The sequence below is a fragment of the Bos javanicus genome, chromosome 16 (genome assembly GCF_032452875.1).
Source record: "Bos javanicus breed banteng chromosome 16, ARS-OSU_banteng_1.0, whole genome shotgun sequence".
NCBI classification, from domain to species: Eukaryota; Metazoa; Chordata; class Mammalia; order Artiodactyla; family Bovidae; genus Bos; species Bos javanicus.
In genome coordinates this window covers 44,557,018-44,584,425 of record NC_083883.1, presented here as the reverse complement: position 1 = coordinate 44,584,425, position 27,408 = coordinate 44,557,018, and the positions used below count along the sequence as shown (strand labels likewise).

The 27,408-nt window shown below is 50.0% G+C and overlaps 2 protein-coding genes and 1 pseudogene across 12 annotated transcripts in view; 1 reads left to right on the top strand and 2 right to left on the bottom strand.

The window, feature by feature from the left end:
• On the bottom strand, nucleotides 1–26,934 carry LOC133227817 (uncharacterized). 3 transcript variants are annotated; one of them, XM_061382817.1, is made up of 4 exons: nucleotides 25,903–26,932; nucleotides 24,881–25,048; nucleotides 8,554–8,695; nucleotides 1–641 (listed from the first exon to the last, which is right to left on the bottom strand). In XM_061382817.1, exons 1-4 carry the CDS (start codon nucleotides 26,273–26,275, stop codon nucleotides 608–610), a joined length of 717 nt encoding a protein of 238 aa, XP_061238801.1. In that variant the 5' UTR covers nucleotides 26,276–26,932; the 3' UTR covers nucleotides 1–607. The 3 variants fall into 3 exon arrangements, with proteins under 3 accessions (XP_061238801.1, XP_061238802.1, XP_061238800.1); XM_061382818.1 differs by lacking the exons at nucleotides 1–641; nucleotides 8,554–8,695 and adding an exon at nucleotides 13,092–15,108 and having other exon boundaries at nucleotides 25,903–26,933; XM_061382816.1 differs by lacking the exons at nucleotides 1–641; nucleotides 8,554–8,695 and having other exon boundaries at nucleotides 23,506–25,048; nucleotides 25,903–26,934.
• The window catches only part of PIK3CD (phosphatidylinositol-4,5-bisphosphate 3-kinase catalytic subunit delta), a 61,457-nt gene continuing 34,737 nt past the window's right edge, over nucleotides 689–27,408 (top strand). For 4 of the 9 annotated variants that reach the window (XM_061382803.1, XM_061382807.1, XM_061382798.1 and 1 more), the window contains exon 1: nucleotides 689–791. The gene's annotated coding sequence lies outside the window, so the exon portion shown is untranslated. Of the gene's footprint in view, nucleotides 792–1,935; nucleotides 3,203–3,440; nucleotides 3,749–21,680; nucleotides 23,054–25,965; nucleotides 26,057–27,408 lie in introns of those variants that run through there. The other 5 variants (XM_061382805.1, XM_061382799.1, XM_061382802.1 and 2 more) reach the window with 4 other exon arrangements.
• On the bottom strand, nucleotides 7,978–8,097 carry LOC133228285 (5S ribosomal RNA; annotated as a pseudogene).

The window sequence follows — 27,408 nt, the reverse complement described above, 5'->3', positions numbered from 1 at the left end:
TAAAAGTCAAGAGTTATGTTTTATTTGGTGGGAATTTTAAGACGGCAAGCCTGGGAGACAGCATCCCAAGTAACCCTGAGAGAACTGCTACTGATAAAGTGGTGGTGGGGGGGTGGTGCGGAGGAGTGAAATTATATAGAAGTTTGCAACAAGGGGCAAGTAGTCTGAACATCAAAAGATTATTATTAATTATGAAAAAACAGATATCTCAAGTTAAGGAATTTAGCACTTTTCTGTGTACGAAAAGATGCAAGAGCCTGGGCTTGCAGAATCATTCCTTTCATATGCATCTCAGCTAGCGGAGCCAGAATCCTGCGTTTTTTCACATGCCCGCGCCCCGCCACCAATACCCCCAGCTCCTTAGAGCTGGTCTATGAGAGCTTCATCCTTCTTCCTGGGCGCCCTCGGGGCTCAGATATTCACATTTGGAGGGCCGGAATCGCCGATGGCTGTGACATCTTTGTGTGTTGACACGGCAGGAAACACTCCACTTCTGGATACAGATATAAACTTGTTTTGAAGAAGGGCAAGGTGTAGCTTCCAGAGGCACCTGGGCTGACGCCCCTCCAGCCCGAGACGGAGGGGGGCAGGCGAGGCAGGCGGAGGGTTAGAAGAAGCGGCAGGAGGACCTGCTGTTTTTCCTGTTGCAAGTAAAAGGGAAACAAAGTGGGAAGTGGAGTGTGCGGGCTGTCAGCAGGCGGGGCGCCCCCACCGCGCCCCGCCTCCGTCCCTCGAGGCTCACTCGCGCCCAGCGCCGGAGCTCCCAGCGGCTGCCAGCTGCGCCCGGACGGGTAAGCGCTCACCTCCGGCTGAGTCTGGGGGGTGGGGGAGAGGACCGGGACCAGGGACTTCGGAGGACTTAGGGGGACCACGAAGAGACGGGGGACCGGCTTGTGGACGTCTCCCTGCGCGAAGAGCCGGTGCACCCGGGTCCTGTGCACCCGCCGGCGTCTAGCGAGCCGGGCGAGGGGGCGCCCCCCGGAACTTGGGCCAAGGTTGTGCGCGGGGTCGGGGCAGCCCCCGGAGCATCCTCCGAGAGAGGGGTGCACACAGCTCCCGTGCACAGGGACTGTATGCCCCGCGGAGCGGGACCGGGGAGGTCCCGGGCCCGAGGCGGGGTACGGGGTGCGCTCCCGCGGCAAGACAGCCTCGTATGCACCAGCCGAGCCCAGGGAATGACAGCGCTTAGCCGCGTGCGCCCTGCCCCGGGGGCTGGCGAGCGGGACCCGGGGCGCCCGGGCTATGCCGTGGGGTGCAGGCTACGTTCTCTACGGCGGTTCCGCCTCCCCCCACCCCCGCTCCGAGCTCCGGTCGAGCCTTGGGGAGAGGGGTGCACACACCTCCCTTGCGCCCTGGCCCGGTGCACCCTCCCCAGCCCCGGAGAGCGGGACCCGGGGCTGGAGAGAGGCCAGGGAAGGCGTTGCCGGGCGCTTGGACTTGCGGCAGGTCCTTCCCTCCGGCCCTGGCGGGGCTCGGGCCGCTGGCGCCGCTCACCGCGTGTTTACTGCAGCGGCGCGCCGAGACCAGCGCCGGATCTGCGGCTGGGTCCGGGTTACGGCGGCAAAACCGCCTTCAGCTTTGCATTTCCGGACTCTTTTTTTTTTTTCTTTCTTTCTTTCTTTCTTCTTTTTAATACTCTTACCCTCAATTCAGCCTGAATGAGGCTGCTGCTGCTGCCTTTTTTTTTTTTTTTAATCGCGTTTCCTGTTTTTATTTAGGGTCCGTCCTGTGCACCCACTTCTCTGAGATCGAGGAGAGAGAGACCGGGGAACTTTTTTGGGGACCGGGACGTGTGGGCGGGGGCACTGCTTTGCCCTCTGCGCCCTGAGCCCTGCTCCGGTGGGGAGATGGAGAGCCAGGAGAGGACTGATAGGAGGCGCTTCGGGAGGGGAAGCGAGTGGGGATGGGATTTCCGGGGTCGGAGTGGGGGACGCCGTGGGGCAGCCAGTGCCGGCGGCCCAAGTACCAGGTTCAAGCGCAGCACCCTTGGGATCTGCCCAGTTTGCATATGGAGCGGTCTGGAGCCGTTGGATGATTGGGCAGCTTTCATTTCGTTCAGGTGTCCCCAGGAAGGAGGGCGCTGTGGGTCTCGAACCCCACTGGACCATCAAATGGGGCTTCTTTCCCCCGGGGCTCCTGCAGAAACCCCGACAGACGCCACCCCCAGAAATGTCCTGCAAGCACGGTCACGCGTGTGTGAGATGTGTGCCTTGGGGCAGGTAGCAGCTTCCTTTCCCAGGAATCTCCCCGGGAAAGGTTCACTGCTCCAGAGCGACTTTGAAACCGAGAACTAATACCACTGCTCACTTCCAGAGGGGCTGCACACCCACCGCTGGCGTGCCTGAGTGCCTCAGTGTTCTTCTCAAGTGAATGGTGCCATAGGGTTTTTTCCATGTATCTTCAGTTAACCAGGCGCTGAATGAGGGCTCCATTTGTACTGGAGGAAACCAAGGCTCAGCACAGTGAAAACTTACTGACCCACACGTTTACAGTTAGCTGATCCAGAATCCTGGTTCCTTTAGACGCCAAAGCATTTAGTCATCTGATAGTGTTGCTGTTTGCAGATGAAGAAGAATGTATGTCGCCTAACAGTTTGCTTGGTGTTCGGACCTGGGATGTGGGGTGTCCTTTCAGAGCCAGAGTCTAAGGTACCCACCTGGATGCTTTCCTGTAAAACCTTGCTACCTTTACCCACCAGGTTTGAGGAACATGATAAGTGGGGGTGAAGATTCTTCTGATTTAGGAGGCTGCCAGCAAACACAAGGAGAGCAGAATAGAGCTTTCTCTTCTGTTCTCCCCAGAGCAGAAATCGCCAACCCCTTCACATTCCCATGTCCTGCTGTGGCTTAATGTCTTGATGGTGGGATTCTGTCCATCCTGGCTCAGGAGAGCTCTGACTAGCACATACTGAGGTTCATTCTCTTCTGGTGCTTTCAGCAAAGTAGTGGAAAACACCCGGGGTGTGGGGGTGGGGTGGGAGGATGAGTATACTCTTAAAACCTAGTTGGCAGTTGCCAGTTCTAAAGACAAGCCAAGCTTACTTCCCCTCACCTCTCCACCCACCTTTAGAAACAACACTGCCAATACAGATGTTTCTGGAATTAGGGCAACTGCCCCAGAGGTCCTTCTGGCCATGCTGATGTCCCTTTCCGGCGGGACAATCTGCAATTTTGCTGCTTTAGTCCTTGCCCAGGAAGGACGGGTAAAGTACACCTTTGAATGATGCTTGGGGCTCCGTTCTTTCTCTTGCTTTATTACGGATCCCCCCGGGGGCCAAGGCTAAAAACAAGGCAGGCTGGCAGGGAGAGTACCAGCCCCTGGGGGTGCTTACAAGGCAAGACAATCCATAAGTAGAGACAAGCCTCAGACCTGGTTAGCTTTGCTTTTGTGCCTATGTCAAGGGAGATTGTGGGGTGGGGAGAGAATGGGGGAGTATGAGGGGTCAGTTCCTGCTTCACCTTGTTTTCCTTTAATTGCACAGTTAAAGGGAGAAGTGAATGTGCAACTTATGAAGCAATTCCCCTTTGGTTAGCTGATTTTTCAAAACCATTTTTTTTAGAGAGCACCTCCCTCCCTCCAGCTGCTTCTGTGGGTCTGATGGTGGGGCTTGGGGCCCCACCAAGTGTTTCCTTACCGTGGGACCTCAGAGGAGCTCTTTCCGCCACTCTCCAGAGGACAAACACTTTTCCCAGCCGAGCGGTTGGAAGGGCAGGACTGGAGGGCAAGGCTCCCAGGAGGGTCAAGGAAGGTCAGTGCCCCGCTGCCCCCGGGTCAGAGTCAAGACGCGTGTGGTAATTAGCCGCCAGCCCGTGGAGGGTGGTGGGAGCCTGACTGATTTGGGAGAAAGGAAAGCATCTTCATTTTGGGGCCACTGCTGGTGTTTCATAAATGACAAAGGTTGCAAAACTCCTCCTCTCTCCCTGCAGTTAATGCTAAAACTGAATTTTCTTCAACTTGGTTGGTGGAAATCCCCTGCAATCATATCAGAAATACTGCCAGTTTCAAGGTGGGGGAAGAAAACAATTTAAAAAACTGGGGAGCCTCTCTCTTCACTCTTTTCCTTGCAGACAAATACTGACTTGCTTTGGATCATTCCAAAATCTGACTCCCTCTCCCTTCCCTGGAGGCCAGCACAGCCCCTGGGGCCTGAGGTTGGTGCTGCACTGGTGTGGCTTGTAGAAGTCTCCACTCCTCCCCATCAGAGGTGGTGACCTGACCCCCCTCAGAGAAGGGCTCCTGGGGCTTCTCCTGGAAATGGGTGTTTTCCAAGGCTGCTTACTTTCTGAGCCGAGAGGGAGAGTCCTCAGAGTGATGGGTGTGTCTGTTCCTAAAGTGGTATTTCAGTTCACTGTGTTTCACTCACTTTGGGGGAAATTGCTTTTTCCACTTAGAGGAAATGCCAGGAACGTGACAGTAAGTGGGGATGGGGGGATGGGCGAGGGGAGAGCTGCAGAAAGGGAGTAAGCTGCTTGAACTGGATTTTACTGTCTTGGAGGGATGCCGTATTGTTTCCCGTGGCTGTCAATAACAAATTCTTACAGTTTTTGTGGCCCAAAACAACACAAATGTATTCCCTCACAGTTCTGGAGCCCAAAAGTTCAAAATCAAGGTGTCTGTATGGCCTCCCTCTCTCCAGGGACCCCCCCCTACCTCTTCCAGCTTCTGAGGGCTCCAGCTGTTTTTGGCTTGTGGCAGCATCATCTGATCTCTGCCCCTGTGTTCACACGGCTCCTCCTCTCTGTCTTCTCCTCTTGTGTCTCTTAGAGGGACAGCTGTCATTGGATTTGGGGTCCACCTGAACAGTCCAGGATGAATTCATCTCAGGGTCCTTAATTACATCAGCAAAGACCCTTTCTACACAAAGTTAATTTTCCAAATAATTCATGGGTTCTGGGGATGAAGGCAGACATATCTTTAGGGGCCACCATTCAGCCAACTGCAGAAGGATGGGAGTGTGTTTCTTTGGTATTTTCTGGGGAAGGTTTGAGCACAGTCGTCTTTGCAGGGAATGGAACGCTTCCTACATCTGGGCCCTGTACTTTCCTGTGAGTGCAATCAGGCAAGGATTTCAGAGTCACCAGAGGTCCTGTAGTCACCAGCCTTCCTTCCGCCCTCCTGCTGCCCTCTCCCCAGCTTTGTGAACTGGCAGCCGCCTTAGAAGTTAGCTCTGCTGTGAGTAGCACCCTCCACAATCAGGGTCCCAAAGGCAGAAAAGAAAATTCCTGGAATTCAAAGGAACTGCCAAGAGACCAGGCTCTTCACCTGCAGGGAATTGTTTCAGCCCCTCTTAGTCTTCTCTGGTCCTACCTGACCTAGGACAACGCTTTCTCAGCTCAGGGCTCCCCACCTCTGTCTGGGGACACACAGCCCTTCCCATTTTGGAGTTTCCTCTCTTGAGCAGTTGTTGGACTGGCTCAGTTTTGTTGCTATGTCCCTATGTCCTCCTGAGCAGCCACCATTGTGAGGTGGGGTAGGATGGCGCTGGTGGTGTGGGAAGGGATTTGGGGAGCCCCATCCCTATTACTGAAGCTTGTAGGGATGGAAGCTCTCTGGAGGGGCAGGGCTCCTATTCCACCTCCCCATGTAGAATTGCAGAGGGGCATTGCCTTTTTTTCTGTTGGTTGTGAAATCTTGGAGACATGCTGTCTTCTCAATAGGGAAGCAGGTTCATAGCTGTGATACTGAAACTTTAAGTCCTTTATACATAGGCGGGTTGGGGTGCAGAGGTGATGGAGGAATTGCCATATGGAAGAAAAGTACGTCTTTGGAGTCAACCAGACTTGATTTTAATCCCAATCACTTAAAAAAATTTTTTTTATGTGGACCATTTTTAAAGCCATTTATTGAATCTGTTACAGTGTTGCTTCTGTTTTATGTTTTGGTTTTTGGACCTAGAAGCATGTGGGATCTTAAGTCCACTACCAAGGATCGAACCCATACCCCCTGCGTTGGAAGGCAAAGTCCCAACCCCTGGGCCACCAGGGAAATCCTTCCCAAACACTAGGCAAATCACAGAACCCTCGCAAGCCTCAGAGTCCCCAGTTTTAACAACTGGAATAGCAATTTTATCGCCAGTCTTGAGCATTTCATATAGTCATGTTTAAAGTGCCAGGCACACTTTTATGTCTGTAAAAGAGCTGATGTGTACAGGGTGTGTAGAACGTCTTGTGGGATTTTAGTTCCACGACCAGGGATGGAACCTGGGCCCTCAGAAGTGAAAGTGTGGAGTCCTAACCACTGGGCAACTTTTCCATTTTTTAATGTGCATTTTTAATTGTGACCAGTGTGCTGTGTGCCTAGTCTCTGTCGTGCTCGATTCTTTGCAACCCCATGGACTGTAGGCTGCCAGGCTCCTTTATCCATGTGGATTCTCCAGCAAGGATACTGGAGTGGGTTGCCTTGCCCTCCTCCAGGGGATCTTCCCAACCCAGGGATCGAACCCTGCATTAGGCATATGCTTTTTTACTTTAATTTTTATGTTTTAATTGTGGTAAAATATATGTAAAATTTACCATTTAGACCATTTTTTCAAGTGTATTTCATTCTGTGGCACTTAGTACATTCACATCATCATCAACTATCACTGCTGTCCATCTCCAGAATTTTTTTGTTTTGCAAAATTGAAACTCTACCCATTAAACGCTAATGCTCTGCTTGGCTCTCCCCACCTCAGCCCCTGGCAACCACCACTCAGCTTTCTGTCTCGGAATTTGACTACTCTTGGTACCTGATACAGATGGAACCGCACAGTATTTGTCCTTTTGTGACTGGCTCGTTTCACTCAGCATCATGACTTCTGGATTCATCTGTGCTGCAGCATGTGTCAGAAGCCCCCCTCCCCCCATTTTTAAGGACTGAATAATATTCTATTGTACGGATGGACCGCATTTTGCTTATTGAGTCATCTGTCGACGGACACTTGGTTACTTCCACTTTGGGGCTATTGTGAATAATGCTGCTATGAATGTGGATGTTCATAGATATCTGTTTGGGTCCTTGCTTTGAATTCTTTTGCCTATATACCCAGAAGCGTAATTGCTGGATCATATGATAATTCTATACTTAATTGTGTGAGGGGCAAATCATGTGCTTTTGTAATTTGCTTTTTTCACTTAATGGGGGCACGTACGTTAGCATTCCACATCACTTCATCACCTGGTTATCCTTTTATTGGCAGGATAAATGTCCTAGTGCAGGGACACCATTACTTTCTCCGGCATCCTCCACTGCGGGACATTTATCTTGCTTCCAGGCACACACACACACACACACACACCACTTTTGAAGCACTGTAACAGATATTTTCAGGCATCTGAATTTTCCTGTATTCAAGAATTATCATCAAAGGTATTGACCATTTTTATGGCTCGTGGAGCTAAATATTTTTCCAGGAAATATTGAATGAGTTTATCCCAGTGATATAGAATAGTTTCATGATGGCATTTAATAACATTGGTAAAAAATGTTTTACTAATTGGCTTAAAAGGTAGTCATCTTGAATTTTTTTTGCTTTATTTATTTATTTTGCTAATGAAGCTAAATAGCTTTCTTTTTGGTTGTTAGCTGTAGGTATAGCATGAGGTTTGCTGCAGTATAACATAGCAATTAAACCCTTGACCTCTAGAATTGGATGGAACTCTGGAATTTAAACTGTAGTTTCCCTACATTCCTGCTGTGTGACCTTGAGATTTCTTACCTTCTGTGATCCTCGGTTTCCTCTTCTGTTAAGTGAAGCTAATGGGACCTGTTCCTAGTGTTGTCTTAAGGATTAAATGAGATAAACTAGAAAATGAACATCGCATATCATATAGTTGATACTCAGCCCACCAGGCTCCTCTGTCCAAGGAATTCTTCAGGCAAGAATACTAGAGTGGGTTGCCATTCCCTTCTCCAGGGGATCTTCCCCACCCAGGGATCAAACCTGGTCTTCCATATTGCAGGCAGATTCTTTACCGTCTGAGCCACCAGGGAAGCCCAAGCCTACAGCACCTGATACTCTCAGGCAATCTCCCATCCCAAGTACTAATCAGGCCCAATCCTGCTTAGCTTCTGAGATCAGACAAGATCAGGTGCATTTAGGGTGGTATGGCCATAGGAATGGGCTTCTCAGGCAGTGCAAGTGGTAAAGAGCCCACCTGCCAATGCAGGAGAGGTAAGAGCTGTGGGTTTGATCTCTGGGTTGGGAAGATCCCCTGGAGAAGGGCAAGGCAACCTACTCCACTACTATTGTTATTATCATTATTTTATTTAACAAGTCTCCATTTACCCTCAAGATTAATCTTGTTACTACAGGGAGAGATGGTTTACGCTTAAGCCAAAAGGATTTGGGTTAAGCATGGGGATCCATTTTTCTGCTATAAAGGTAGACCACCAGCCCTTCTGTCAAAATGGACCTAGTCCCCAGCTGTCTGCCTGGATCTGGGTGTGAGCCTCCCTGGGGCAAATGCATGAACCGATGCTTGCTGAGAGGTATGGCGGGACGGAGGGGCTGCAGGACCCTGTGCTCTGGGGTCCCATCACCCCTGTAGCATGGAAATGAGGGTAAAGACTTACGAATGGTGGAGTCCAGAATTCATCTTGGTGATCGTTTCTGTCCACATCCAGTCGCTCCTTCTTGCGGTTTGGTCCCGCAGACGCAGGACCCTGGGGTAGCACCAGCGTGGGTTGCTAACCATGAAGCAGCCTTTTGCAGCCCCTTAGAGTAAAAAGTAAAGCTTCCTTAGTGGCTCAGTGGTAAAGAATCCTGCCAGTGTTGGAGACGCAAGAGACGTGAGTTCGATCCCTGGGTGGGGAAGATCCCCTGGAGTAGGAAATGGCAACCCATTTCAGTATTTTTGCCTGGAAAATTCCATGGACAGAGGAACCTAGTGGGCTATAGCCCACGGGGTCACAAAGAGTCGGACACAACAGCACAGCAGAGTGAAACAGCGTCCAAGCTCCTCTCAATCGCGTGTCAGGTAGCCTCAGGTGAGGGTCGTCCATCCCACACACATTTGGTTTAAGCATGCATTTTCCCCTTTGCTGCCGACCTGTGTCTGAGGAGGATATCAATAAAACCAGGGTCTTGATCTCAAACAGCTTCATGAGAAATTTCTTCTAGTGGAAAAACCACCAAAAACCCCCCCAACTTTCCCTCTCACCTGTCCCTCTTAAAAAACGCCATTGAAAAACCTTTCTCATGTTTAGAGCCAATGAAAAGATGAGCAAAACCACACACTTGTTTCTGATGGTTCATGGGTCCAAAAGCCAGCTCACTGGGTTATGAATCTTTTTTCCCTATTGTGTGGTGTGACGAATATTTGAATAAATATTCACCTACTGTCACTGGGAAAGCAGTGCTCTATTTTTAATTAAGTGCACCCTGTGTCTTATATGAGGGAGCTTCATAAGATGTGTGAGGCTTAGTATTTCCAGTGGGAGGCACAGTGTTTGAGAATGAGTAAAGAGAAAGTCTAATGTTCATGTCAAAAGCAAGAGTTTAGGAACTAGAGGGAAGTTGAGATCTTGGCTTTCATCCTAAATGCTTAGTGACCTTGACCTCTCTGAGCCTCCGGATTTTCATCTGAAAATTGACATAACCGTATCTCTTTTATTGGATTGTCATGAGGATTAGAAATAAGGAAAAACCTGTATTAGTTTGGAATGAGCACTTCAAAAGTTGCTGTGTTTGCCACTGGATGAATGAATCTTTGCAGCCCACACTGTAGGACTGAATGGATTTTAAATGACAGGTATCTTTGTCATAAGTTGTTGAGGTTTGCTTTTGTGCTAAGGTTTATTCAACCACTATCCTTTTTTCTTTTCTTTTTTTTTTTTTTCACTTTTTGGCTATGCTGCTTGGCATGTGGGATCTTAGTTCCCTAACCAGGGTTCAACTCTCGCCCCCTGCATTGAAAAACAGTGTGAAATCTTAACAACTGGACCACCAGGAAAGTCCCCAGTCTATCTTATTTGATTCTCCCACAATGATCCTTTTGGAATGCACAGGGTGTGTGTCAGTAAATACCCCCATTTTACAGATAAGGGTTGGAATCGCTTTGCCCTTTGTTATCAGCCTGTTCCTCTCAGATGTGCCAAAGCCAGGAGGTTCTTTTTTTTTTTTTTTCCAGCTTTTTCTAACTGTTCAAGGTCTGGAGGAGCTTGGAGGACAGAGGCTGAGAGGGTGGAGGTGAGGCTTCTAGTGAGGTCTGCCATCAGGTGATCTTGGCCCCATCACCTGCAAGCTGCAGCAGCGAGATGGGGGTGCCCAAACGGGCAGGCTGCTCTGAAGGCAGCCATCCCAGGACAGCTTTCTGCTGCAGGTTTGTGGGAAAGTGGTTGGGAGATGGCTAGGCAGCTGGCCATGACCTTTACCCTCATGGACCTTGCTTCTCCAACTTTCCCACCCACTCCTCCCACCAGAGAGATGGGATTGTGACCCTAGCCTGCTGCAGCCCACCCCAACCATGACCTTGCTTTGAAGCTTCAAGTTTTATTTTTAATCCTAACAATAATTTTACATTCTATTCCTCGATAATCCATGTTTATTTTGCTGTTCCCCCTTACTTTTGAGTCAGATGGATGCTCTGGGAAGATGTTTATGTTCTTGCTGTGGCTTCCGTTATTCCCACCCCAATGTCTCCAACTACAGTTTGAAAAACAGATTAAGGCAAAATAGCGATTAGATTAGATGCAACTGTGATGAGATACCTAGCTTCTTAGGAGCACTTTAAAAAAAATTATTACTTTATTTGGCTGCACTGGGTCTTACTTGCAGCATGCGGGATATAGTTTCCTGACCAGGGATCAAACCCAGGCCCCCTGCATTGGGAGTGCAGACTCTTAGCCACTGGACCACCAGGGAGGTCCCATAGGAGCCCTGTTATCCTATGTGATTCATTGACTGATTAACTGAAACTTCAGTTTAGGTAGATAATTATGAAAATGCTGCATCTCAAATCTAAGCATCTTAACTTAAAACATATCCCCGCGTACTGATGTGGGACTTCCCTGGCTGTTCAGTGGTTAAGACCCCAAGCTCCCGATGCCAGAGGATCTGGTCAGAGAACTAAGATCCCCCTTGTCATGCAGCATGCCCTCCTCCCACCCCCAAAAAAGTACACAGATGTACTGATGTGAGGCCAAGAGCTTTTGTTTGATTGGTTCGTCATTCTTAAGTAAGGCGTAGAATCCTTTGTCAATTCTCATTCTTCTCCCCTACCTTTTACAGTTGCTTTGCTCAGTCTCATTTAATGGAAACTTTGTTTTAGTGACTTGTCTTTACTGTTTTCTAAAGCACTCAATTCCATTTTCATGGAAACAGCTCTTTCTGGTCACACCCATATTTCATCCACTTATCCGCTGACCACACTGTGTAATTACAAAGGTGAACAGCTGGCATGGGTGTGCTTGGGCATAAGAACAGCTAAGTCTTTCAGAGACCAAACCTGCAGCCTGGTATCCTGAGTGGTCAGCACGATGAGACCATCAGTCAAGGTGTCTTGAAGAGGGAATGGTGAGCACAAATCCCCCAATTCTGCTACAGAGAGGTCGGGGGGCGGGTGAGATGGGGGAAGACGGCAGAATCACAGAGCCTGGGTGAGAGGCGAAGTTTGACCTAGAACTCCCATCTCAAAGACACCAGCCCCTCACCCTGAGGAGCACAACAAGCTCCAGAAAAGGGATCTTTCACACTAGTTTCTTTAGCAGTATTTATACCAATGAGCCTTGCTATTGGCCAGCTCTGAATTGCCACCTTAGTCTAGCTTGCCACATCTTTTAATAACAATAAAAACAAACACTTTTGTAGCACCTACTCTGTGCTACATAGTATTCTGGGCACTTTGAAAATACTAACTTATTTATTTATTTATTTGGCTACGCCAGGTCTTTAGTTGTGCATGTAGGATCTTGTTCCCCGAACAGGGATCGAACCCTTCTGCATTGAGAGTAAGAGTTTTAGTCACTGGACCACCAGTTGTTGTTGTTGTCAGTAGCCAAGTCGTGTCCTACTCTTTATGAAGCCACAGACTACAGCCCGCCAGGCTCCTCTGTCCTTCACTATCTCCCAGCGTTTGCTGAAATTCATGTTCACTGAGTGTGTGATGCTATCTAACCATCTCATCCTCTGCCACCCACTTCTCCCTTTGCCTTCCATCTTTCCCAGTATCAGGGTCTTTTCCAATGAGTCAGCTCTTCTCATCAGGTGGCCAATGCACTGGAGCTTCAGCTTCAACAACACCAGGGAAGTCCCCCAAATACTAATTTCTTCTTTGAAGCACTCTCATGATCTGTGTTTTACAGAAGGGGGAACTGAGGCACAAAGAGGTTTAGTAACTTATCTAGGTATTACTCAGAAAGGAAGCAGCAGAGCTTGCTCCTCACCCCTGTCCTGTGCTGTCTCCAAATGCGCCCCCTTGTTGCCCAGGAGGGGAACCTGGATCCCAGGTGGGAGGAGAGCTGAGGCCTCTGGGAGCCCATCAGCTGTGCAGAGGGTCATCCCCGCCCTGTTCTCACCGATTCCCTCTGTCTCCAGGCTAACTTGGGGTCCAGACAGCCTTTCTGTTCTTGCAGTCCTTGTCTCGGTGGAGCTGGCCTCCTGGGTTCTGTTCCTCTACAGAGAGAGGTGCCAGGAGGATGCAGCTTCTGGTACCCAGCCCACCCCAGTCTGCCCAGGTAGTGCCCATTCACCCCTCTGTCCAGTGGAAGCAGGGCCCGACCTCTGCAACCTCAATTTCTTCCTTGCCCAATTTCTTCCTTGAGCCTTTCGTGGGAAGTCCACCCAAGGGTCCTCAACCTAATGGGTGACACAGTCATGGCAACAGGACTCAAGTGTCTTCTTGACCCGTGGCCCAAATCTGGTTCCTCTGCATACCCAGGAAAGGGAGTATGGTTCAGTGGTGAGAGCAGGGCTTGGGGGTCAACCCGGTTCACATCTGCCTCTCCCATCACTAGCTGTGCAGCGTCACCTCCTTGAGCCTCACCCTCCTCCTTCATGAAACAGAAGGCCTGCCGTAGGGGCTTCTTGTGATGATTAAATGCAAAAACGGACATAAGGCACCTAGAATGTGCTGGCTCGTGACAGGTGCTTAGTGATGGGGCAATCCTTGCTGTAGCCCCAGAGGTGGGCTTGACAACTGATGAAGAGGCTGTTGTTGTTTTAATGTTTATTTATTTATTTGGCTTTGGCAGGTCTTAGTTGAGGCACACGCTGTCTTTATTTGCAACATGTGAACTCTTAGTTACAGCACGTGGAATCTAGTTCCCTGACCAGGGATTAAACCCAGGCCCCCTGCATTGACAGCATGGTGGCTTAGCCACTGGACCACCAGGGAAGACCTGCAGCTATTGTTTTGAACCTATCTGGTAGATTCCTGGGGAGAAGCAGCCTGGAGACCTGGAAGTAGAAGGAGACGTAGAGAGCATCTGCCAAGGAGAGGTGGAATGAGATGGGTGATGGAATGAGACGTTCAGAGTTCTCTGTGGTCCCTGAGGCTTACAGGTTGTCTTCAGATCTGGGGTTTCCTAACAACAGGAGAGAAGGACGTGCAAACCCATGGCTGAGTGGGGAAGGAGGAGGTTGGAGGCTGAGCCTAGGGAAGGGAGCCTAGGAGAATGGAGTACACTGCCAAGTGGCTGAGACCCTTAGGAGGGGAAGCCATCTCCACTGCCACCCTGAAAGTGTGTGTGTGTGTGTGTGTGTGTGTGTGTGTAATTCGTTTGGGGTCAGGACAGAAGAGATGAAGTTGAGTTCACAGAGTTGTTTTTTTATTTATTTATTTTTGTCTGTACTGGGTCTTCGCTGCTGCATGGGCTTTTCTCCAGTTGCAGCAAGCAGGGGCTACTCTCTAGTTGCGGTGTGCAGGCTTCTTACTGCGGTGGTTTCGCTTGTTGCAGAGCACAGGCTCTAGGTGCTCGGGTTTTGGTAGTTGTGGCATATGAGCTCGGTAGTTGTAGTTCCTGGGCACTAGAGCACAGGCTCAGTGGCTGTGGCACCCTAGCTTAGTTGCCTGATCCAAGGCATACAGGATCTTCCTGGACTAGGGATGGAATCTGCGTCTCCTGAACTGGCAGATGGATTCTTTACCATTGAGCCACCAGGAAAGCCCTGCAGTTTTAAAAGATATTAATTTCTTGGGGGTCTTGAGATTGGGGTGGTCTACATCTTCTGGATATTATAGGCTGTGATTTTCCTAGATTATGCATGTGCACATTTTTAATATATGTGCTATATGTTTTATAAGTGTGTGTGTATACTATATATATTTAATTGCACAGAATCCATACAAGCTAGTTATGAAAAGTTTATAAATAAAACCTGCCCTACAGCTTCACTACTCAATGGTTTCTAACCTTTTTCAGATTTTTAAATCCTTTTTTTTTTTTTTTTGGCATGTGGGATCTTAGGTTCCCCAACCAGGGATTGAACCTGTGCCCCCTGCAGGGAAAGCCTGGATTCTTAACCACTGGACTGCTAGGGCAGTCCCAGATTTTAAATCTTTTTGAAAATCTGTTGAAAAATCACAGACCTTCTCCCCAGAAAAAAGCTCCTAGGAGACCATTTGTATGTATACTTTCATCAGGCTCACAGAGGTCCCCAAGTTTATCCTAGAGTCTGGGAGGGTGCGGTGAAGAGCTGTTTGGGTCCGACCGCCAGCTTCTGACTCTGAAACCAACCTCAGAAGCCAGAAAGAGACGAAAGATTCCGACCTCCCAGCGGCCTCCGTGAGACACACTTGCCCCACCATGTGTTCAAAGTCTGCTTTGAAGCTGTTTCTATTTCCAGTAAATCAACCACCTCTTAGATACTATGTACCAGTGTACTCGGTGCCGTTTAAGTCTTTTTCTTTGCTCTAAATTCATGGCTTGTTTTGCCTTTCATCCAGGACCGGCTTTCCTGCATCACTGGGTAACTCTGCTGTAGGATCGCCTCATTTGTGGAGGCCACTCTGTCCTTTAAGAAGTTGCAGCCTGTGGCTTTGTGGTCACCCCTTCTGCATGAAGGGCAGGTGGAGAGGCCTTCCCGGTAGAGCTGGGTGTCAACCATGCGTGGGTGGGATGGTCTGTAGGGAACAGGAAGTCAGGGCCATGTCCAGGCCCCAGATATTGGGCTCCAGGCGGCTTGAAACCCTGTAGGAGGAGTACACAGACACCTTTTCACTGACTGGCAACGGTTAGCCTTCCTGAGACCTTCCCATGTCCCCTGCTCCAGGTATGAAGGGGGCCCCTCCACTTGAAGCACCCCAACGCTTTCCCCAGTCCTACAGGAGGCCAGCCTCCCTCGTGCCACTTCTGACTTGGGACAGTGACCTCACCTGGTTTCCTCTCCCACTTCTAGAACATAACAAGCTTTATTGAGATATAATTCATATGCCATAAAATTCTTTTAATGTACACAATTCAGTATTTTTTAATATAGTCACAGAATTGTGCAACCATTGCTTTAACCTGTTATAGAACATTTTTATCACTCAAAAAGAAATCTTGTAGCTGTTGTTCAGTTGCTAACTCATGTCTGACTCTTTGAAACCCCATGGACTGTAGCACGCCAGGCTTCCCTGTCCTTCACTATCTCCTGGAGTCCACCTGAACCCATGTCCATTGAATTGGTGATGCCATCCAACCACCTCCTTCTCTGTCACCCGCTTCTCCTGCCCTTGATCTTTCCCAGCATCAGGGTCTTTTCCAATGAATCTTCTCTTCTCATTAAGTGGCCAAAGTATTGGAGTTACGTTTTAATTATTCAAAAGCGAAACCTTGTATTCACTAGCAATCACTCTCCATTTCTCCTCAACCCCTTGCAGCCCTGGCAACCACTGCTCTACTTTCTGTTTCTATGAACTTGCCTCTTCTGGACATGTTATACACATGGAATCACACAGGATGTGGTCTTCTGTGTCTGGCTTCTTTCACTTGGCCTGTTGCCACTTCTTTAGGAATGTCTCTGACTCATTATTACAGTGGAGGAGTTGTTTGTACTGACTGTTCAGTCACAGGTATCGATGGAGCCTCTGCTATACTAAGCCTGGAGCAGGTGCTAGGCCACATAGTGAACACCGCAGCCATCAGTGTATTCATTATCTACTGCTGTGTGACAAGTTACCCCAAAACTTAGCAGCTTAGGGCTTCCCTAGTGACTCAGCGCTAAAGAATCCACCTGCCAGTGCAGGAGACATGGGTTCGATCCCTGGTCTGGGAAGATCCCGCATGCTGTGGGTCAACTAATCCATTGCTCCACAACTACTGAGCCTGTGCTCTAGAGCCTGGGAGCCACAACTACTGAGCCCACACATTGCAACTACTGAAGCCTTCGTGCCCTAGAGCCTGTGTCCCACAACAAGAGAAGCCACTTCAATGGGAAGCCTGTGCGCCACAACTAGAGAAAAGCCCCAGCAGCAATGAAGACCCAGCACAGCCAGAAATTAATAAATAAAATTATTAAAAATACAAAACAAAATGAAAAAATTAGCAGCTTAAACAACAAACGCTATCTTACAGTTTCTGTGGGTCAGAAGCAGGGAGCAGCTGGGGCTGCAGGTGTAAGTGGCTGGAGATACCTGTCAAGGTTTTGATACCTCAGTTCCTTGCCATGTGGGCTTCTTCACAGGATAGCTTAAGTGCCCGTATAACTTGGTTGCTGGCTTAGCCAAGAGATAAAGATGAGAGAAAGATAAAAGATTAAAAAAAAAAGACCAAAGATTGCCCAAGATTGAAGCCCCATGTTCTTTTATAACCCAATCTCCAAGGCGACCTGGCATCACTCTGCCATATTCTGTAGACCAACCATGCTGTAATATGGGTGTTGTTGTTGTTCAGTCGCTCAGCTGTGTCCGACTCTTTGTGACGCCATGGACTGCAGCATGCCAGATCTCCCTGTCCTTCACTATGCCCTGGAGTTTGCTCAGACTCATGTCCATTGAATCGATGATGCCATCCAACCATCTCATGCTCTGTCACCCCCTTCTCCTTCTGCCTTCAATCTTTCTCAGCATTAGGGTCTTTTCTAATGAGCTGGCTCTGTGCATCGTGGCCAAAGTATTGGAGCTTCAGCTTCAGTATCAGTCTTCCAATGAATGTTCAGGGTCGATTTCCTTTAGGATTGACTGGTTTGATCTGCTTGCTGTCCAAGGGACTCTCAAGAATCTTCTCCAGCACCACAGTTCAAAAGCATCAAATATGATTGGGGGCTCCACAAAGGTTTGAATACCAGGAGGGGCAAGTATCTGGATATAGTTTCAAATAGAGAGAGGTCCTTAGGAAATCCAGGACCCCATTGGCTCCTTCGTGAAGGGCTTACAGTGCTGACTCTGAATGAGTGTTGGGTCAGCCCTGAGTTCTCTGGATGCCGTTCTCTCTTGAGGCCTCTTCCCTTCCTCCCTACTCTGTATTTCTGATTAGGGAGCTTGACATGTAATTACGTTGTACTTGTTTCTACCAGATTTACCCACTTCTGTTAGAATATATTTTACAGACTTCTTTCTCCAGGTATTTGTAAATTCTGTTTGCATTTCTGTCGATGAGTGAGCCAGTTCTTGAATTTCCTTTCATTCTTGTCATCAAAAAGGGGTGTTCAATAGAACAGGCCTAGGACCCACCCCCTTGGTTTTGACCACCTCCCAGTGGGGCACTGGGTCATACCACCTAACAGTTGCAGAGACCCCTCTTTGCAGGTGGCCTATAAGATCGCCTGTTTTAAATTTTTCATTTACTTCTCTGGCTGTGCCAGGTCTAGTTTCAGCATGCAGCATCTTTTAGTTGCTCCATGTGAACTCTTAGTTGCAGCATATGGGATCTAGTTCCCTGACCAGGGATTGAAGCTGGGTTCCCAGCATTGGGATCATGGAGTCTTAGGCTCTGGATTACCAGGGAAGTCCCCCATAAGATGGTCTTGAGGGGTGGGCTTGGGTCACAATAAAATGGGCACAATGTGTGTGTCCTGTCGCTCAGTCCTGTCCAGCTCTGTGCAACCCCATGGACTGTAGCCCGCCAGGCTCCTCCATCCATGGGATTCTCCAGGCAAGAATACTGGAGTGGGTTGCCATTCCCTTCTCCAGGGGATCTTCCGACCCAGGGATCGAACCCAGGTCTCTTGCGTTGCAGGCAGACTCTTGACTGTCTGAGCCACCAGGGAAGCCCCAAATGGGCACATATCATGCATTAAAAAATTGAGACAGTTCAGTGGTTAAGACCTCGGGCTTGCAAGGCAGGGGGTGTAGGTTCCATCCCTGTTAGGGGAACTGAGATCCTACATGCTCCAAGGGGTGGTCAAAAAAAAAAAAAAAAAAATCCAGCCTGGTGTCCTATAAGAGGCAGATGATTCGCTGTGAGAAGCAGCTGAAGCAGCTTTAGTTGTTGGTCTTGTGGTTTCAGCTTCCTGCTCTGCCATTTACTGTGTAGGTTTGGGTAAGTCTTGGGCCCCAGTTTCCTTAAGGAGATGATGATAATAACTACCTTGTGGGGTTGTTTTAGGACTTAATGAGATAAAGTTCCAGGTACGCATTGCTGCACGAATCACACTGGATTTAGAGCTATAAAGCAGCAACTGTTTTATTATAAGCATGGATTCTATGGGCCAGGAACTCAGATAGGGCTTGACAGGCCAGCTTGGGTGTGTTTTGTGATGTCTGGGGTCAGTGGGGAAGGCTCTCAAAGGTCAGCTGATTACTTGAACACCTGGGGGCTGGAATCACCTGGAAGTTTCTTCCTTTAAAAAAAAAATTTTTTTAAGGTTATATATTTTTTTGGTTGTGTTGGGTCTTAGTTGCAGCACATAAGATCTTTGTTGTGCGGGATCATTCACTGCAGTGCTTGTCCAGCTGTGGTGCACAGGCTCAGTAGTTGTAGTGCACAGCCTAGTTGCTTCTTGGTATGTGGGATCTCAATACCCCAACCAGGGATCAAACCCACGTCCCCTGCATTGCAAGGCAGATTCTCAACCACTGGACCAACAGGGAAGTTCCACCTGGAAGTGTCTTCACTCCTCCCGTTGCCTGGATGGGGCTGACTCAGAGGCTGGGCTCCTACGGGACTGTCAACCCGAGTGCCTACACTGGCTTCTCTTTCTAGCTTGGGCTTCCTCACAGCATGGTGGCTCTGGGCCACACTTTCCTGATGGTCAGAACTCTGAGAACAAGCATTGCTGCTTGACTCCAAACCTAGCTGGAAGCCATTTATGGCCATTTATGGGCTCAGCTCAAATGGCCATTTATGGGCTCAGCTCTGAAGTCATTCAGCATCACTCCTACTATATACTCTTGCTCAAGGAAGTCAAAAGGCCTCATAGATATATATATATATATATATATATATATATATATTTGCCACACCATGTGGCATGTGGGATCTTAGTTCCTTGATCAGGGATCAAACTTATGCCCCCCTGCAGTGAAAGCACAGAGTCTTAACCTCTGGACCGCTAGGGAAGTCCCCCCGACCCAGATTTAAGGGAAGAAGACATACCAATAGATGCCTTTCCTATGAGGACTGGCCGCCATGTTTTAAAAGCTTCATGGTAAATTTGAAAACATTTAGCACAATGACTGGCGTGTTGTATGGGCCAGAAAATATTAGCGGCCGTTCCCTCTGCTGTATCTCTCAGTACTGACTGCTGCGGATCTTATTGTGTGACTTGAACAAGCCCTCTGCCCCCTATCTTAAAGAAACAATCTTAAGCTGCAGCCTTGCAGATATGTTAAAGTCTAATATTGCCAGATTCATTCATTTTACCATTTTCAAGTTTGGACCCAACTTTTAAAAATTCCCTGGCTCTTGGGTGAATTTTCTTACCCTCGAAGCTTCTCAAATGCATCTAGAGTTTTCACAAGAAGCTTCGAGAAGGTCAGTTTCCTGAGTCCCCAGGGTGTCTTTCATGTTCTTTGATGTGTGATTCACACAATCCGCTGTTGTTCCAGGCACCCTGTTTATCCCCTTACTCTAATTTTCTCGGAATGAAAATTCACAACTGACCTTTTCCCACAAACAGAGGAATAATTTTTCTACTCTAAAGTGTATAAAAAAATCTGTGACATCCTGTCCTTCCACAAGAATCACATGCTAGAATTGGAAACCTAAGACTCACAGGAAACTACGGTGGAAAACAGGGTATAACCAGGTGCCCACCGCGAGGCCTGGCCAGAAGCCCTCAACCTGTGCTGTCCCAGTGCTCCTTACCTCCACTTGCCACGTTGACACTGTCTGCTAGATCTTCCTCTTTTTTATTTAGTTTTGTTTTTGGCTGCACAGGGTCTCTGTTGGTTTGCACAGGCTTTCTCTAGATGCGGCGAGTGGGGGTACCTCTTGGTTGCAGCCTGCAGGCTTCTCGTTGCGGTGGCTTCTTCTGTTGTGGAGCACAGGCTCTAGAGCCTGTCGTTGTGTAGCTCAGTTGTGTAGCTCAGTAGTTGTGGTGCATGGGCTTAGTTGCTCTGTGGTGAGTGGAATTCTCCCAGACCAGGGATCGAACCTGTGTCCCTTGCATTGGCAAGCAGATTCTTATCCACTGCACCCCCAGCGAAGTCCTGCAGGATCTTCTTTTTACCAAAGAAACAGCTCTGGAGAGATCAGGAAACTCATCCAAATCCTGGTCTAACTCCGGGGCTGGCGCTCCCACGTCTCACCAGGAGACCCTGCAACCAAGAATGCTTTCGGTTGCATGTGTGCTCAGTCACTTCAGTCGTGTCTGACTCTTTGTGATCCTATGGGCTGTAGGCCGCCAGGCCCCTCTGTCCATGGGATTCCCCAGGCAAGAGTACTGGAGTGGGTTGCCATGCCTGCCTTTGAGGGATCTTCCCAACCCAGGAATTGAACCTTTGTCTCTAATGTCTCCTGCATTGACAGCTGGGTTCTTTACCACTAGTGCCACCTGGAAAGCCCACTTTTGGGTTGACACTTGTCAGAATGAGCACTGCACACATGACCATCATTTTTAAAAATCTGTGCCTCCCCTCCCTTAATGCCCCTCCCCTCGAGGTCACAGACTCTGGAAGCCTCAGCTCAGGCAGACTTTTTTGGTCTAAGCTTGGGGAATTGGCAAAAGAAAGAAACAAGCTTCAAAATTCTAATTAACTTTGCTTTTTAACTACAGATGAACCACTTTTTGAGTGATCTGGGGGTGAGAGTCTCAAAGATTAATGAAAATCTGTAAAAGTGGCAGGAGAGCAGGAGGCAGACACTCCTGTAATTACGTTCCTTCATTCCTTGTGCTTAGAGAGTAAAGAGATCAAGGGAACCGAAGGATGGGGGAATTATGTGAATAATCGTGGAGGGACTTCCCTGGCAGGCTGGTGGTTAAGACGTGGTGCTTCCATTGCAGGGGGCTTGAGTCCAGTCCCTGGTTGAGAAACTAAGATCCCATCTGCTTCACGGTGCGGCCAAAAGTAAATAAATAAACAAATTTAAAAAACAAAACAAAACTGTGGAAACTGTCTCCTCCTTTTGAGGAGGATTATTTTCCAGAATCATCTTGTTTTTCCTAATAGAACTTAAAACAAGCATTTAACTTTTTTTTTTTGGTTGTTAGTTTCATCTTTTTTTTTTTTTTTTTAGTATAGCCTTTCTTGTCTTAGCCCTACTCAACTTTCTTTTTTATATATAATACAACTGTGTCCCTTTAAACAAAAATTATTTATTTATTTTTGTTGCTCTAGTTATGGTGCTGGGTCTTTGTTGCTCTAGTTATGGTGACTGGGGGCTCCTCTCTAGTTGCGGTGCTTGGGCTTCACATTGCAGCGGTTTCTCTTGTTGCAGAGCATGGGCTCTAGGGCATGTGGGCTCAGTACCTGTGGCTCACAGGCTTAGTTGCTCCATAGCATGGGGGATCTTCTGGGACCAGGGATTGAACCTGTGTTTCCTGCATTGGCAGGCGGATTCTTTACCACTGAGCCACCAGGGAAGTACTTCTACTCAGCTTTCTTATCTGACCACATCTAAAAATGCTATAGAGAAAGAAAAATAATTTTCCTTCTACCCTTCTAAGTTCCTGGCTGAGACCCCTCCTACCTGCCCTGTAATAAAAAGAGTAACAGGAGAAAAACAAATTTAAATACATACATATGTACGAAAGCCCCCCCTCCAAAGACAGGAGACTCACAGAAGACACCAGATTTCTTTGTCTATACCTTTAAGACAAAGAGACAGTTTATGAATTGACAAGACAAGGGGTTTGGGCTAGGGGTGGTAAGATGGTGAAGAAGTTAACAAGGTCTGCTTATACAGCCTCCATCTGTCCATGCTCGTGCTCAGTCATGTCTGACTCTCTGCAACCCTCTGGACTGTAGCCCACCAGGCTCCTCTGTCCATGGGATTTCCCAGGCAAGAATACTGGAGTGGGTTGCCATTTCCTCCTCTAGGGGATCTTCCCAGCCCAGGGATCAAACCCACGTCTCCTGTGTCTCCTGCCTTGGCAGGTGGATTCTTCACTTGACCTGTCAAGGAAGCCCCTTGCCCCTAAATTCCCTGCCTCTGGTGATTTAGGGATGTCTTTTTCCCCTTGGTGCAGGGAAGGTACCTTTCATGTGGAAGATTTATTTCCTGGTTTTAGGGGACAAAGAAGGTTCAGAGTGTCCTTTTTGCACTGGCTGTTTCTCAACTCCTTTTAATTTCAAATAATCAATATGCCAAAGTGGCATATCTAGGGTTGACATACTCTGAGCCCTTGCAATGCTGAGGGCCAGGTTTGAAAAGGGAGAGACAAGCAGAATTCCAGGAAGGTTGAAGGTTGGGATATGTGTGGGCAGCAGAGAGAAGCTGACATTTCATCACAATCAGCTTACGTAGAAATGTCAGGACAGGGCGCAGAAGGAGTGACTGACTCATGGAGCAAATCCTCTTCCTCTTCCAGGCCTGTTGAATGTGACAAGGGGCTCTTGCAGGTGGGACCAGAGGCTCATCTGATCTCTTGCTGCAAGCTCAGGAACTTATAAAGAGGAGATGGCTGGATGGCATCACTGACTCAGTGGACATGAGTTTGGGCAGACTCCAGGAGTTAGTCAAGGACAAGGAAGCCTGGTGTGCGGCAGTCCATGGGGTTGCAAAGAGTTGGACTCGACTGAGCGACAACAGCAACAGCTTTTGGCAATAGGTAGTAGAGAAGTGGGACTCTAATTTCCTTATTCTTTATAACAATGGTGAAACTAATTTATTGATCCACCTAACTAATTTCTTTATGGTGGTCTGGTGGTGGTGGTTTAGTCGCTAAGTCATGTCCGACTCTTGCGACCCCGTGGACTGTAACCTGCCAGCCTCCTCTGTCCATGGGGATTCTCCAGGCAAAAATACTGGAGTGGGTTGCCAATTCCTCACTTATATTTCAGAAAGGAGTTAATATATCCGAACTTGGAACCAGATCGGACACTTTGATTTTTCTTCCCTCTCTGCCACTAACTACTGGGTTGCAGATCTCTGTGAGAGAAAACATGTCTGAGCATTTCATATACCACACACCAGGCACTGTCCTAGAGACTTTCCACATGTCTGTATTAATTCACTTAATTATCTCCCAAACAGCTGATTGCATGCTGTCTCTTTCTAGAATTTGTCAGTGCAGTTCCAGGACATTTGTAAATACATGCGGGATGACTTCTGTGACTTTTGCCATTTCAAAGAATCCTGGGTTTTTCTCCTGGCTCCAGAGGAAAATAATACCCTCATTTGAACATTGTTAATGGGGACCTTGCTTTGAGGTTGACTTTCAATCAAACCCAGGCTGGAGAGAAAGGAAGTCTGCACCACAGGGCCCCTAGGGAGAAGGGCACCCACGGTGCCGATGGGACCCGCCAACACCTGTCAGCTACTTGGAAAATCTCTTCTGTTGCCTGGCCTTAGGGGGTCATTATCCTTTCCTGGTTGAGGCTTGTTAGGGATACTACCCCTCCCCAGTCAGGATGCCTGTCAGAGAACCCCTCCCTGCATGTTTGCCCATCCAAAGTCCAAGTGTGACCCTGAGGCTTATACTTCATCCTGGGAAACCCCGATTCTGTGCATTAAGGGCGGTCCTACCGACCTCCGCCCCTGCCCCCACTGGGAACGCCTCTCTCCTCGGGGTGAGTCCAGGTCCCATCCACGGGCGTACTGTCTGGGGCTGCAAGGAGGAACAGGAGTGGAGGTGGAAGCTTGCCATTGGCGCCCTGGGTTGGGTGCGGGGTTGTTCCCACCCAGCGGCCAGGCTCTGCCTTCTCCAGAGATTGTCGGCCAAGTGCACAGCTCACAGCGCTGTGTGGATAAAGAGTGCGGTTCAGTGTGAATGCGCACTAGTGCGTGTGTGTCTGTGGTCTCTGCGGCTGTGTGATTGTGGGTTGACATACAGTAATTATGTGAGTGTGTGTTTGTGTGTGTACCTTCGGTCCCTGAGTATTTGTACAGGTTTATGTGACTTTGAGCATAATTGTGTGTGTCAGTTTATGTGGAAGAAGGAGAAGGAAATGGCAACCCACTCCAGTATTCTTGCCTGGAGAGTCCCATGGACAGAGGAGTCTGGCGGGTTACAGTCCATGGGGTCGCAAAGAGTGGGACACGACTTAGCGACTAAACCACCACCACCATATGACTTTCCGCATCATTGTGTGTGTGTCAGTTTACGTAACTGTGCCCGAGTGTGTGTGTATGTGTGTGAACGTGCATGCGAGTGTACGCATGTGTGACATCCGGTGACGGGATACCGAGGGAGATCCTCCTGTCCTGAACCCCTTCTCTTCACCCACGGCCCTGACAGGGGTGCTGGGGACAGTACGCAGAGATCGCCGAGAGCCCCGGGGCTTCCCAGGACTGGTTCGCCTGGTCGGCGCATCCCAGGCTTCTTCAAGATTCCCGGGAACTTCTGTTGGAGTGTTTCTCCTGCCCTTTTCCCAGGCTCTGGGATGGAGGGAGGCTCCTTGGGCTCGGACAGGCGGGCCTCCCTTGGGCGCCTCACCTGGAACCCTCGGTGGAGGTGGAATGCCGCTCAGGCCGCTTTCTTCCGCCCCAGGGGTGGGACACGCTGGGGTCACTCTGAACCTCGCACTCTCCTCCGCCGTTTGCGCTCCACTGTGGCCGAGGTTGAAGTTCCGGGCGATGAACTCCAAAGAGCATTCGAGGGGACCTGGGACGTTGCAGGGCAAGAACTGTATGAACCTGGTACCTATCCAAAGTGGTCCTAAAGCTCTAAGAGGCTGTGGGATTGGGTGCGGAAGTGTGTGTGTGTGGTGGGGGGTGGTAGTGAGGTTCCCTGCCCTCCGAGATTCTGCATTATTTACAACTGGAAGGAGAACAATGCCCACCTTACAAGGTGATGCCTGGATAGCATCTAGAACGAAGTGCGTGGGGATTACCGCGCTGTCTCAGACAGGCTCTGCCTGCACGCTTAGTTCATCTTAATGAATAGATGTATCGTGACAGTCCCGAGTTAACCCATTTATTTTCTAAATGGGACTTGTGAGAGGAACTCCGATGGAAAAGGGGGGCCCAGCGGCTGGACAATAGTCCGCGCACTGGATTTGAGCCAGTTTACTCTGGTGACCCAGGCTCCTGACAAGTGACACGGGCCCGGTGCCCCGCCCTTTCTGATGATTCCCTGGGAACCCGAGCTGTCTGGCGGACGGCCCTCCCTCGCTCACTTTGCAGGTGGCATTTTCTATCCTCTGGTTACCGGCAGAAAGGGGGGCCGGAGGCAGCGAGCGCAAGCTGTCAGGGGTCCCCGAGCTCCAGGCGCAGCCCCACCCGCCCGCGGGGAGCAGCGGGGCTCGGGGAGGATTTGCGGCGGCGTCCGCAAGGCGCAGAGCGCACGTCTGCGCTCCAGAGCTTCGCCCAGCTGGGACTGTGAGAATTTGCCGACGGTGCCCGCGCCTCGGCTGGCCCCGCCCCGCCTCCGGGACGCCCCGCCCCCTGGCCCTGCCCGCGCCCGCCCGTTGTCCGGGCCCCGCCCAGGGCCGCGCCCCTCGCGGATGCCCCGCTCACCGGCTCCGCGCCGCGGGCCTGCCCTCAGGCCCCCGCGGGCTCCGCGCCGCCGCCCGGAGGCTCGCGCCCTCCCGTCGCTCCGGGACCCGCCCGCCGCGTCCCCTGGGCAACAGTCTCCAGGGAGACCGGGCTCCGCCCCCGGCACCAACACCCGGTACGGAGCCCACCTGTGCGGGCGTCTGCGGGGTCCGAGTGCCCCCCGGTCACGCCCCACCCCGCCCAGCGCCGGGCTTTGTCCGCGAGGGGCGATCCCGTTCCGGGGGTGCGGGGGCTGGGGGAGGAGAGCGCGTTCCGGGGCGCACCCGACCCCGCTGCGGAGGCCGAGGCAGCGGGCCGCGCTCGCGTTGTGCTTCTCTGGCGTGGACTGGTTCATAGTCTCCTTTTCCCGTTTTATTGCCTCCCTTTGATGCCTCCGGGGGGCCGGGAATCCGGGGTGTCCCGCTGCCGCCCTTGGTGGGAATGAGCAGGGCCCTCCGCCGGGCTCCGGATGGGGACGCGCGCCTGTTCAGGGCAAGATGTTTACTTGTCAGGGACCGAGCAATAGCCGCGCGCGCCTTCCCCTCCCCCTGCCCCCGATTCGGGACGGAGCATCCTGCGCTCCGTCCGTTCGCAGCGATGCCTCCCAAAGCTTTGCCCTTGAACCCAGAGGGCTAGAGGGCAGCAGACCCGGCTCCTGAGGTCCCGGACGGTGTTGAGGGCCAGAGAGAAAAACGCACCTCCTCCCTGGCCGCCCTCTTGTGAATTCTGTCCCGGCTCCCTGTTCCCTGACCTGAATTCCTAAGGACCAGTCCCTTCCTTGCCTTCTCTAACCCTCCTTTCTCTCTGCTCCATCGCGTTTTCTGCTTCGTCCTTTCTCGTTTTGAAAGTGCTTTTGCTCTGATCGAGTCTCATTTCCATGTGACTGAGCTGCTGTTTTTTTTTTGTTCTCTTGTTAATTAGCTTCTTTGGTCAGTGATGCAAGTTATTTCTTTCTTAGTTCTTGTCGCTGATCTCACCTTTCTCTGGTGGCTGTGCTCTGGGAAGTCCTTACCATCCTACCCTGGATGCTGAGTGGAGGGACCATCCGAACCCTGCAGCAGGGTCCACGGGGTATCCTTCCAGGGGTTAGGCTGGCAGCAGGGAGAATTCCAGCTTGGACCTTGGGGTGGCATCTTTTCCAACAGCTTCCTAGAATTGGGCGTTTTGTCTCATGGAGAAGAAGCCAATGGTTTAGGTTTCTTGCTCTTCAGGAACTCAGTGGGTTCCAGGCAGGAGAAACCAGCTGGGGAGTGAGGGGGAAGCGTCATGTCCTGCTGCTGGAATCCAGCTGCATGGGCTTTCGGAACTCAGGTATCTTTTGCTCTCTGGGGTCAGATTATTTCCAGGAGCCGCCCACAGTGGGTAAAGAAGTACCACAGATGCAGTGAGTGGGCGAACCCCTCCCCACACACCATTCCCTTTCATCTCCACAAAGCAAGGATAAATCCTCCTTTATGATGTGATCTGGGTGTTGAATAGAGACCTCAA